At 39.5% G+C, this 12,436-nt stretch overlaps 1 protein-coding gene across 1 annotated transcript; it reads right to left on the bottom strand.

Moving 5' to 3' along the window:
* Nucleotides 1–4,172: 4,172 nt before the first annotated feature.
* On the bottom strand, nt 4,173–4,511 carry LOC137108861 (tubulin alpha chain-like). The gene has a single exon (XM_067493949.1). The coding sequence runs from the start codon at nt 4,509–4,511 to the stop codon at nt 4,173–4,175; it is 339 nt and encodes a 112-aa protein (XP_067350050.1).
* Nucleotides 4,512–12,436: the final 7,925 nt, after the last annotated feature.

Raw genomic sequence — 12,436 nt, 5'->3', positions numbered from 1 at the left:
CATATAGGGTTAGGGTTAGGGTTAGTAATAAATCTAAGTAAATTTTTTTTCTGATGTAATTGTAAGTTCAGTTGCACAGTGGTCTGTCCAGGAAGCTGAGGATATTGCATTTGTAACACGTTTCATTACTTTTGGAGTCACTAACCAAAAGTCTATTTCAAACTCCCATTTGGCCTTGACGAGTATTTACTCTCCATATATCAATTAAAGAGTTCTCCATAAACTGCTTCACAGTACTATTATATTGATGATCATTATGATAGTATGGGCATCTATCTAACCACTCATCTGGGACCAAATTAAAATTGCCACCTATTATAGTGAAATTATTATTCTTAATATTAATATTTCTTTGTATTCTTTATTAATTTCTCCTAAGAGTTCTCATAATATTTTGTTATGATTGTTATGATACCTGTAAATATTTACTAAAATGTCCTCCTCAGACCAATGAGTCTCTTGTAAAAAAAATGTCGACAAAAATAAAAAAAAATGTAAATTCAGCCCTACTTTAAAAATTTTTTGGTCTGTAATAAAGATTTTTGTTTATTTGTTTGTTTGTTTTACTTTGTAGCTTGTCAGATATCATCTCCTTTCAATTCCAGAAAAGTAAAATTCAGTTCCCTCAAGAAATCTGTTGATGTAGAAACAGTGATATACAACAATACAGAGCTGTGAGACTGTTGCATCCACACAAAACCTGTTGAAAATTCTCATAAAATGTCTCCTAAATAACTGAGGTTTGTCCTACACTACAATCACTGATGACACTGTAGCTTTTTTATGTTAATTATCTTTACATTTTTAAAATCATTTTATAAATTGATTACATTTTGATGGAGGAAAACAAATTATGGGAGGAAACCGGAGCACCCGGAGTAAACCCATGCATGGCCCATCATAAACAGGGGCACCCTAAACACCCTGAACCTTTATACAGATGTTTGTCCTTTTTTTGTTGCTCTTGATGTTGCAGCTGGACTTCAGCAGGTGGTAGACATAGTCCAAAAGGCAGGACTGAAGTAACACCAGCCACAGCAGCTACACCAACACATATACAGCTTTGACCGCATGTTCACATATGTCTCCTCCTCAAAAATGTCCCCTTCTTCTGTACTTTCAACAGAGGTCACTGATGCTTCTCCGACATTTTCTGTGTCAGCTGATGTGTTTTCCTCCATCGGCAGATTCTCAGTCTGTGCCAACAGAGGTTGGTTCTCAGTTGTAGAGCTTGTTTTCTGTGTATCCTCCTGACTGTGTTCCACAGGTGAGGTTTCTTTCTGTGGAGCTACAAAGTCTCTTCTCATCAGAATTGTGCAGTTTAGTATAATATATTAATATGCTTACATTATGTAGTTTTATAGGTAGCCCTTCCCAGGGTCCCAGGGGTTTCTCCATCTCCAACAACTTAGTGCTGGTTTTATGTCAGACAGGTTTATGGTTTCAGAAACAGCCTCAGGCAGGTCCACTTTTGACTGAGTTTTCCTCTCTGCCAACAGGTGATTGTTCTGAACTGTAAAATTCCTGCTGCACTCACTTTGTCCTGGCCAACTGTAATGTTAAGAGTCACTTTATCATGTGCTTTGTTGCTGCTTTCCCATGTGCAATTTCAATTTCACTTGTCTCTTCTTCCTGCAGATTGTCAGCCAGGTTGATGTTTGCTGGTGTACTGTGCTCGACCATCTCCTACTCAAATATGTTCAGACTTTCTGTGATTTCTACATAAGTCACTGATCCTTCTGTGATATCCTCTGTTTCCGCTCGTGTGTTTTTCACCATCGACTGATTCTCAGCCTGGGCCAACCGAGGTTTGTTCTGAGGTGTAGAGCTGGTCTGCTGAAGAACCTCTTTTCTCTCTCCTCTCTCCTGTCTAACCTCTGTGAAAGCCACTGGCGTCCTCTCAGAGCGGCCCACCATTATCTCTGCCAGCTTGGTTGTCATCCCCAACATCTGCTTTCCCATAACTAACAACTGATATTCTGTGTCTGCCAACAGGTGATTGTTTTCAGCTGTAAAATTTCTGCTGGGCTCACCTGTGTCCTGACCGTATGCAACGTTAGTATAGAGGGGTTCTCGCTTCACCTCGTTCAACAGTTCTTCAAATTTAACACCAACGATCAGATATAGTTGTACAAACTTTTCATTTATGGCCTTTTCATATATTAACTGCACCTTAACCATATTTAGCTTTGATTGGAGGTAATTAATTCTATCATCTGACTCTGTTGGATTGGACGGCCTCTTTTTACTGTGAGGTCGCGAACAAAGAACAGGACAGTCTGATTGTTTTGTCATTTTAGCTGTTTCCTGTCTCACCTTCTCTGTGACAGCAGCTATCTCATCTCCAGCTTCGTCTTCAATCAATATCACGCAGGTCTTCATCTCTGTCCAATACACTTCCATGTCTGTCAGCAGCTCCTCGTCGTCACGTGTAAACGCTATGTTACACTCGTGTCTGTGCTGAACCGGCCTGATGTTGGGGTCACATCTACATGAGCTCGGTCGCTGCTTGATCCTATTGAACATTTCTTCATATTTATCCACAACCTTTAGGAATAGTTGCTTGTACTTTGCCGTATCGCGTTTTTCATATTCTAAGATAATCTCAAGCATCGCTAGCTTCGATTGAAGCTGATCAATTGTTTTCTGTGACTCTGTTGGACTGGATGTCCTCTGCTCACAGTCTTTTACTGAAAAACTGGGCTGTTTTTCCTTTTGTGTCAACAGGGTTTCCCCCGGTTCTAACCGGTGATCGCATTTAAACACTATTTCCACATTTAGCTGATGCATTTGCTCGTTCAACCTGTATATTACCTCTTTACATTCCTCTGCGGTTTCAAAATATCTTTTTTTAAACTGCGCTGTTTTGCATTGTTCACATTTTATAAGCATCTCAAGGAACTTTATGTTTATTTGGAGGTAGCTAATAGTTTCTTTCTCCCCCTCTGCCACCAGGTTTGCAACCTCTGCCAACAGGTTGTTCCTTTTTGCCAACAGTTTTTTCATCACTGCCAACAAGATCTGGCTTTGGGATGTAAAGTCCTCCTTGCACTCACCTGTGTCCTGGCCGGGTGTAACGCTGGGGTCCAGAGATAGTCTCCTCAAATATTCTTCAAATTTCTTCTCAGCGGTCAGATATATTTCTTTAAAGATTTTAGCCTTTTTTCTGGCAAATTTTATCTCCCTCACAAAAAATTCTAAACTTCTTTTGAGGCAGTGAATTCTGACTTGTGAATCCATTGTATTGGGTTAGTACATTCTTTCACACTTCCAATAATTCCTCAATATGAAAATAAGAAATTAAACTGATCCCTCACTGAATACGCCTCCACATGGCTTTCATGTCATGTGATGTCACTTGGCATCAAAGGCTAAGTCACAACATGCCTCTGATGCCACGTGACTTCAGATGACATCAACGGCATCAAGTGACTTCATATAAAAAAAATGGCTTTCAAGTTTGACATCATCACCCATGGCCCAAGTTTATTTTTGTTTTTCTCTTCCTTTTTAAATCAATCAAGCAACAAACAAAAAATATGGTTACAAACAAAAACAAATATTTCTTAGATATTAACAAAAAAACATTCTTTTAATCTGAAATTAAGGTTTTATTTTCTTTTATGGATTGGATTTAACATGAGAATCCTAAATGTCTTTATCTGTTTTCCTTTCTGAAAAATGCTAATAACGATGCACCATAAATAGTTCCACATGAAACACTAAATATTGGTGCTGTTCCCCAATGGGCTGGGTTCTGCTTATTAGGAAGGTGGAGGTGTCCATTTTCTGAGCTGCTCTTTCTCCTGCTTCTTTAAAGCCATTGCTGTGTTCTCAGTCCCGGTTGATCTGATTGTTTTCCTGTGTTGCTGATAGGTACGTCAAAGCTAAAACATTGAATTTTCATCTAAATCATCAGTGTTTTTCAGCTGTCACCTGTCAGGCCTTTACGCTTTTATTCATTTGTTGGATTTTGAAGAGTCATGTTTAACTGTTATGATGACTGTAGTGGAATTGAAAAATAAAAATAAATTATTTTATTATGGAAAAAAATGCCAAAAAAAAACAATAACTGTGTAACATGTTACGTTAAGTGTAAGAAGAACAATGTAATAATGTTAATTAGGGATGACAATAATTATTCATTTCCTGTTTAGTGTCTTTTTGTCCCTTTAGTATTCCTTTCCTCCCTCCTCATCCTCGATAGAGTTTAATCCAACCTCCGCATAATCCTTCTCCAGAGCAGCCATGTCCTCTCTGGCCTCAGAGAACTCTCCCTCCTCCATACCCTCATTCACATACCAGTGAGCACAGCCACGCCAAACTTGTAGTTGAGCCGGGCCCAGGCTTCTGCAATAGCAGTGGTGTCGCTCAGCATGCACAGAGCCCTCTGGACCTTTTCCAACAGGAACAACAGCGAGTGGCTTGTAGCTGATGCCGAACTTGAAACCTGTGGGGCACCAGTCCACAAACTGGATAGTGTGCTTGGTTTTCATGGTGGCAAAATTCATGTTTAGGTAAGTGATTCCACTGATCGATGACAGTGGGCTCCAGGTCCACAAATACAGCTCTGGGGACATGCTTTCCAGCTCCAGTCTCACTGAAGAACTGCTCCAAAGAAATGCTGGCCACCCATCATTTAATCTTTTGAGTGTTTTTTTTTGTTCTGTCTCTTTCTTCATCAGACACTGTGAAAACTACAAGAAAATAAAAGGACATAAAACATTTGAAATGAATACAGATTTTTCAGGTAAATTCTCTCAGGCAAGTGTCCGTACAAAAGTACAGTTACCATGCTTAGTACTGCTCTTGAACCAAGTGCAGAACAACGTTAATTTAGTGACTGTCTTTCCTTTTTATCCATGTTGGCTGTGACCCATAATGCAACAGTAATGCCCCTCACCATTGGTATATTCCACACATATCCCATGGAATCTTGCAAAGTGCAGTTTAAAATGGTTTATTAAAGCAACTGCTATTACACGTTCTATTGATTCTAATAATCCCAATATTCTAAATCCTTGTGTTGTCAATTTATTTACAACTGTGCCTCACTTTTACTGTCAGTTTCATCTGAAATTGCACAGCATGACCACTAGAGGTCCCTGTTTTTCCACATTTACTGAGGATGTGTTGAGCCCTCCGTATGAATTTAGCTCAGGTTGATTCTTGTTGACGTGTGGAATATACTACTATCAGGCAACATTTTACTTGTTTTCCAGTTACTAAATCCAGACATTTTTCCACATGATAGTATTACATCATGTCAGTTTGTTCCCTCTCACGCATCAGTAGCACATGATCTTTATTATTCATGTTTTAATTTTCCTTTTCAAACAGAAAATATTGATTTCCCCAAAATATCTCTCGTGTGGAAGAGTGTCAAAATAAAACTTTTTTTCAAAATAAGAAACCAGTTCACATCTGGATTTTTTTTTCTTTTTCTGTTCTTTTGGCTTATCCCGTACGTTCATGGATGCCACAGACGATCATTATTGATTTAGGTTTAGGATTGATGTTTAGGATTGATGTGTCCCAAAATATAATTTTGTTTTCTGTATTGAAATTCTATGAACAACGCATGTAATTAATTGTCATGGACGTTTGTTATCAGACTGTTAGTAATAAAGAAAAACATTCAGCATAAAAAAAAATACTTGCCTTTGATGTCAGATGACGTCAGATGACATGGCATCAAAGGCACATTATATAGTGACAGTAACACATCCGTTTCGTTTAAGTATTATAGTTACCGCCGTAGAATTACTGGAAATGTGAAGGAACGTATAAGCCAATACAATGGATTCGCAGAGCAGAATTCGATCCCTTAAAAGAGGCATAGAATTTTTTCAGAGGGAGATAGAATTTGCCAGAAAAGAGGCTAAAATCTTTAAAGAAATATATCTGACCGCCGACAAGAAATTCAAACAATATTTGAAAGGACTATCTCTGGACCCCAGCGTGACACCCGGCCAGGACACAGGTGAGTGCAGCGACGGCTTTACGTCCCAAAACCACTTCCTGTTGGCAGAGATGAAAAAACTGTTGGCAAAAAGGATCCACCTGTTGGCAGAGGTCGCAAACCTGGTGGCAGAGGGGGAGAAAGAAACTATTAGTTACCTCCAAATAAACATAAAGTTCCTTCAGATGCTCATAGAATGTGAAAAAAAGAAAACTCAGAAGTTTAGAATAACATATTTTGTGCTCGTGGAAGAATGTAAAGAGGCAATATACTGGTGGAACGAGCAAATGCGCGAGGGCAACGTGGAAATCATATTTAAATACGACCCCCAGTTGGCACAGAGGGAAACTCTGCTGACACGGCGGGAAAAACAGCCCAGTTCAGTAAAAGACTGTGAGCAGAGGAAATCCAGCCCAACGGAGTCACAAAAGACGATTGATCACCTTCAATCGAAGCTAGCGATGCTTGAGATTATCTTAGAATATGAAAAATGCGATACGGAAAAATATAAACAACTGATCCTAAAGATCGTGGAGAAATTTGGAGAAATTTTGAACAAGATCAAACAGCGCCCGAGCTCATGTAGATGTGACCCCAACATCAGGCCGGTTCAGCACAGACACGAGTGTAACATAGCGTTCACACGTGACGACGAGGAGCTGCTGACAGACATGGAGACAATGAGGACAGAGATGAGGACCTGCGTGGAAAAGCGTGAAAGGAGGGCAGCAGAGACGGTAGCTGCCGTCACAGAGGAGGTCCGACAGGAAGCAGCGAAAAGCACAACACACTCGGCCTGTAAGGTTCTTTGTTCGCCAACTTGTTCGGGACCTTACAGTGACAAGTGGCAGCGCAAACCAACACGGTCAAATGATAGAATTAATTACCTCATATCCAAGCTACATATGCTCAAGGTGCAGTACACATATGAAAAGGCCATAAATATAAAGTTTCTACAACTCTCTCTGACCGTTGGGGATAAATTTGAAGAATTGTTGAACGAGGTGCAGCGACGATCTTTCTTCACTGATGTTGCAGTGCAGCACAAATTTTACAGGTTGAAAACACGTGTTAGTTACGGATAAGCAGCTGTTAGACATGAGAACCAAGCTGGCAGAGATAATGGTGGTGGGCCATTCAGAGAGGAGGCCAGTGGCTCTCACAGAGGTCAGACAGGAGAGAGGAGAGAGAAAGGAGGTTGAACAGCAGACCGGCTCTACACCTGAGAACCAACCTCTGTTCGCCCAGATTGAGAATCAGTCCAAGGAGAAAAACACACCAGCTGACACAGAGAATGTCACAGAAGGATCAGTGACTTCTGTTGAAAGTGCAGAAGAAGTGGACATTTATGAGGATGCAGGTGAGAACACACCAGAAACTTGTGCAGCTGATTCTCCACAGCAGGAGCCAGAAAGTCCATGTGTTAGGGTGCACTTTTTATGCTGAAGCATTCACAGTATATAAAGATTAGAATACAGTGAATGCTTCAGCATGACCAGATTTATCCCAAAGAGACAAAGACAAACTAAAAATAACCACAAAATGAAATGACAGGACAGTCTAATTTGTGACCTTTTTGTTTTTGTGTTTTGCAGACTGATCCCTTAGACCTTCTTTTTCTCAAAGTTTGCGGATGGAAGGAAAATACATTATATGATGCAGATTTACTGAATTTGTGATAAACATTTAATTTATTGTATATAAGTAGGAATTTTAAAGCAAACATAAGGGTTTAGACTTAAGGGAGTAGAGAAGACTAATCAGAGCTCTGCTATTGTTTTATTTGTATTATTTGTAATTTTATTAGATTAGATAAGTTTGATATGCAGATATGAGTGTCAGCTAATTAAGTGGGATCATGAACGTATTTATACGTAGATTATACTATATAATGAACAAAATCATAAAAGAATTAAGAGCAATATGAACTGGTTACTGGAAAAATGTGGTTATTAAACCATCAGAAAAAAACAAAATGTTGGACGTGTAAAATGAAATATTATTTTTTACCCCACTGAATATTGCAGTGCAGTTTAAAATGGTTTTATTAAAGCCACTGCTATTACACATTCTACTGATTCTAATAATCCCAATATTCCAAATCTTTGTGTTGCATATTTTTTTAAAACTGCCTCACTTTTGCTGTTGCCGTCAGCTGAAATTGCACAATATTACCACTCGAGGTCCCTGTTTTTCCAGATTTACTGAGGAGGATGTGTTGAGAAGTCAGTATAAATATAGCTCAGGTTGATTTAAATTTATTATTCATGTTTTAAGTTTCCTTTTTATACAGAAAATATTTATTTCCCCAGAATATCTGTCATGTGGAAACAGTGTTAAAAATAAAGTTTTTAAAAATTTGCCAGACTTTACCGAATATCTGCCAGTTCACAACTGGATGTAGGTGACATTAAAGCTATTGACAGATTATACTTTAGATGGTTTATAATGAAGGCAAAACTTAAAACATTACACATTCAAAAAGGCTTCAATCATAAAGATTTTTTTCTCTGTAATACAGAGCTGTTTTACTTTTGAACATCTTCTTTTTTTTTTAGAAAAAAAAATCCAAATTAAATCTGTTGATGTAGAAACAGTGATACAACTCCACAAAGCTGTAAGACTGCTGCTCCCACAGGAAACCTGTTGAACATTCACATTAAATGTCTCCTAAATAACAGTGAGGTTTGTCTTCACTACAATAGCTGTAGCTTTTCATTGTTTCATCAGCTACAACTACACTTGCACAGACAACCTTTGTCACCATCGTACCACAGTTACAAGACTTCTGTGAAAAAGTGTCATTCCTTCATTCAAAACAGGAAGAGTCCAACTTATGCTGTATTTATTTTTTTTAAGAAATTGAAAGCCAACGGTGCATGTCTGGAAGTAGCTCTGGCCTCTGAGGACACAACTGAGGAATCAGTTGCGGTTTCCATGGCAACAGTATCCAGGTAGGAAGTGCACTGAGGGTATAAGTTGTTTAATGAATCAGTTCAGTATGAAATGTCTGAGTGAAAATACAATGTCTTATCTTTAAAGTACCTGAAACTTTCAGTCACACAGGAAAGATCAGATCAGAGTGGCCTTAATAAAGCGGGAGAATGAGCAGCTCAGAGAATGGACACCTGAGAAAATTCAACAGCAACAACAAAACTCAGTCACCTCCTACACCAGGAATGTTCACTTTGATTACTTAGCTATTTATTAGCACTCAGCAGTTCCTGGGAATCTGACGCCAACAATAACACGGACTCCGTTTAAAACTGGCTTAAGACATGCTGCTAATTCTGAAAAACTTGGAATCTTCCTGTGTCTTATAAAACTGAACACTATAATAAAGTGGGACTGTTTCATTTAGAGTTTATACATGTCAGACTCCATGTGAAACGAAACATTTCTTTGTCTTTTTGATTTTTGGGAAGTTCGACTTAAAACTTGTATAACTGCATACAGGCACTGCTAATATGTATTCTAGAGATATGACTAATGATAAGGCGCCATATCAGACCAACAACAACTACATGTACCAAACATTCATCTATCCACTCTCATCGTATTCGGGGTCACATGGCAGCTGGAGCCTCTACAAACTTCACACACAGGTTACCATCTGGCAATATCAGTCATTTCTTTTGTAGTTTGTACAAAAACAAACAGGAACAAAATGTATCATGTCAGAAGCTGAGGTTGAACTGTGTGATATTTTCTCTCTGCAGAGCTGCGTGAGCTCATTCTACATGTTCAGTCAAACTAATGTATTTGCACAAATGTTTTGCAATCCCAGTACAATAAAATACTAATGAACACATTCCTTTGAATCAGTGGTCAGTGTTGTTAATTCTGCATTACTCTGAAATGATCAGTGTCCATTTCTATAGACTTGACCTGGGAAATATGAAATGTTTTAAATGTTAAATTAGTGAGCGGAACCCAGCCCATTGGTGAACAACCCCAATGTTTAGTGTTACATGTGGAATTATTTATGGTGCATTGGTATTAGCATTTTAAAGAAAGGAAAACAGATGAAGAAACCCAGGGGGATAAAATCCAGCCCATGAAAGAAAATGAAACCTCAATACAAGATCAACAGACAAATGGATTTATCTTTATGTGATAAATCAGTGTTTGTTCGTAAACATGTTTTAAGGGCGATGATGTCAGACTTGAAAGCCATTTTAAATGAAGTCATTTGATTACGTGCCTTTGAAGCCAGGTGACGTCACCTGGCTTCAAAGTCACGTTATCAAGTGACTTAGCCTCGAAGCACGGGTCAGTTTATTTCTTATTATCAGAAGGGTGAAGTGTGAAGGAACGTACCGACCCAAAACAATGGATTCGCAGAGCAAAATTCGCTACCTCAAAATAGGTATAGGAGTTTTTGAGAAGGAGATAGAATTTGCCAGAAGGAAGACTAAAATCTTTAAAGAAATATATCTGACTGCCGACAAGAAATTCAAACAATATTTGAAAGGACTATCTCTGGACCCCAGCGTGACACCCGGCCAGGACACAGGTGAGTGCAGCGACGGCTTTACGTCCCAAAACCACTTCCTGTTGGCAGAGATGAAAAAACTGTTGGCAAAAAGGATCCACCTGTTGGCAGAGGTCGCAAACCTGGTGGCAGAGGGGGAGAAAGAAACTATTAGTTACCTCCAAATAAACATACAGTTCCTTCAGATGCTTATAGAATGTGAAAAATACAAAACGGCTGAGTTTAAAAAAAGATATATTGGAATGGCAGAGGAATGTAAAGAGGTATTATACAAGTTGAACGACCACCTGGATGAGTTCACCGTGGAAATCATATTTAAATTCGACCCCCAGTTGGCACAGAGGGAAACTCTGCTGACACGGCGGGAAAAACAGCCCAGCTGTCCAGTGAAAGACTGTGAGCAGAGGAAATCCAGTGCAACGGAGTCACAAAAGACGATTGATCAGCTTCAATCGAAGCTAGCGATGCTTGAGATTATATTAGAATATGAAAAACGCGATACGGAGAAGTACAAGCAACTATTCCTAAAGGTTGTGGATAAATATGAAGAAATGTTCAACAGGATCAAGCAGCGACCGAGCTCATGTAGATGTGACCCCAACATCAGGCCGGTTCAGCACAGACACGAGTGTAACATAGCGTTCACACGTGACGACGAGGAGCTGCTGACAGACATGGAAGTGTTTAGGATAGAGATGAGGACCTGCGTGGTATTGATTGAAGAGGCAGCCGGACATGAGATAGCGGCCATCACAGAGAAGGTGAGACAGGAAGTAGCTAGAAGCATAAAACACTCGGACTGTACTGCTCTGTGTTTGCCAAGTTGTTCAGGACCTCACGGTAAAAAGAGGCCGTCCAATGCAATAGGGTCGGATGATAGAGTTAATTACCTCCAATCAAAGCTAAATATGGTTAAGGTGCAGTTAATATATGAAAATGCGTTCATTGAAAAGTTTGGCCAACTATCTCTGACCGTTGGTGTTAAATTTGAAGAATTGTTGAACGAGGTGAAGCGACGATCTTTCTACAATAACTTTGCGTCCGGTCAGGACACAGGTGAGTGCAGCAGAAATTTTACGGATGAAAACCATCACCTGTTGACTGACACGGAATATCAGATTTTAGAGAGAGAAAAGCAGATATTGGAGATGACGACCAAGTTGGCGGAGATAATGATGGGCCATTCGTTGGCTGTCACAGATGTCAGACAGGAGAGAGGAGAGACAAAGGAGGTCGAACAGCAGACTACAGCTGAGAACCAACCTCTGTTGGCCCAGACTGAGAATCAGTCCAAGGAGAAAAACACACCAGCTGACTCAGAGAACGTCACAGAAGGATCAGTGACTTCTGATGAAAGTGCAGAAGAAGTGGACATTTATGAGGATGCAGGTGAGAACACACCAGAAACTTGTGCTGCTGATTCTCCACAGCAGGAGCCAGAAAGTCCATCAGGCTCCCTGGTCAAAGCTGCATGTTTTGGTGTAGCTGCTGTGGCTGGTGTAGGTGTCCTGGCTGTTGGACTGCGTTACTTCCGATAAGTCCTGCCTTTCGACTGTGTCCTACCACCTGCTGAAATTTTAGTCTGAATGGTTGTATGTCTCCGTGTTGGACAAGGATCAGCTACTCCCAAAAGATAAATAGAGACACATAGGCTACAAAAAAAAAGGACATGTGTAAAGATGTGCACAGTGTACAAAGTTTAGGGTCCACTCCTTTATGACAGGGTATGTGTGGGTATAGTCCAGGTGCTCTGGTTTCCTCCCACAATTTATATCATTCATTAAAAAAATGATTGAAAAAATTAAAAAATAATTAACAATATAAAGCTACAGTTATTGTAGTGTGGGACAAAACCCACTGTTATGTAGTTGACATTTAATGTGAATGTTCAACAGGTTTCCTGTGGGAGCAGCAGTCTTACAGCTTTGTGCAGTTTTATCACCGTTTCTACATCAACAGATTTTATTATTTATTTTTTT

Source organism: Channa argus, chromosome 23 (genome assembly GCF_033026475.1).
Source record: "Channa argus isolate prfri chromosome 23, Channa argus male v1.0, whole genome shotgun sequence".
In the NCBI taxonomy this organism is placed as follows: Eukaryota; Metazoa; Chordata; class Actinopteri; order Anabantiformes; family Channidae; genus Channa; species Channa argus.
Note: the sequence above shows the minus strand (reverse complement) of the source record. Positions and strands in the feature narration are given on the sequence as shown.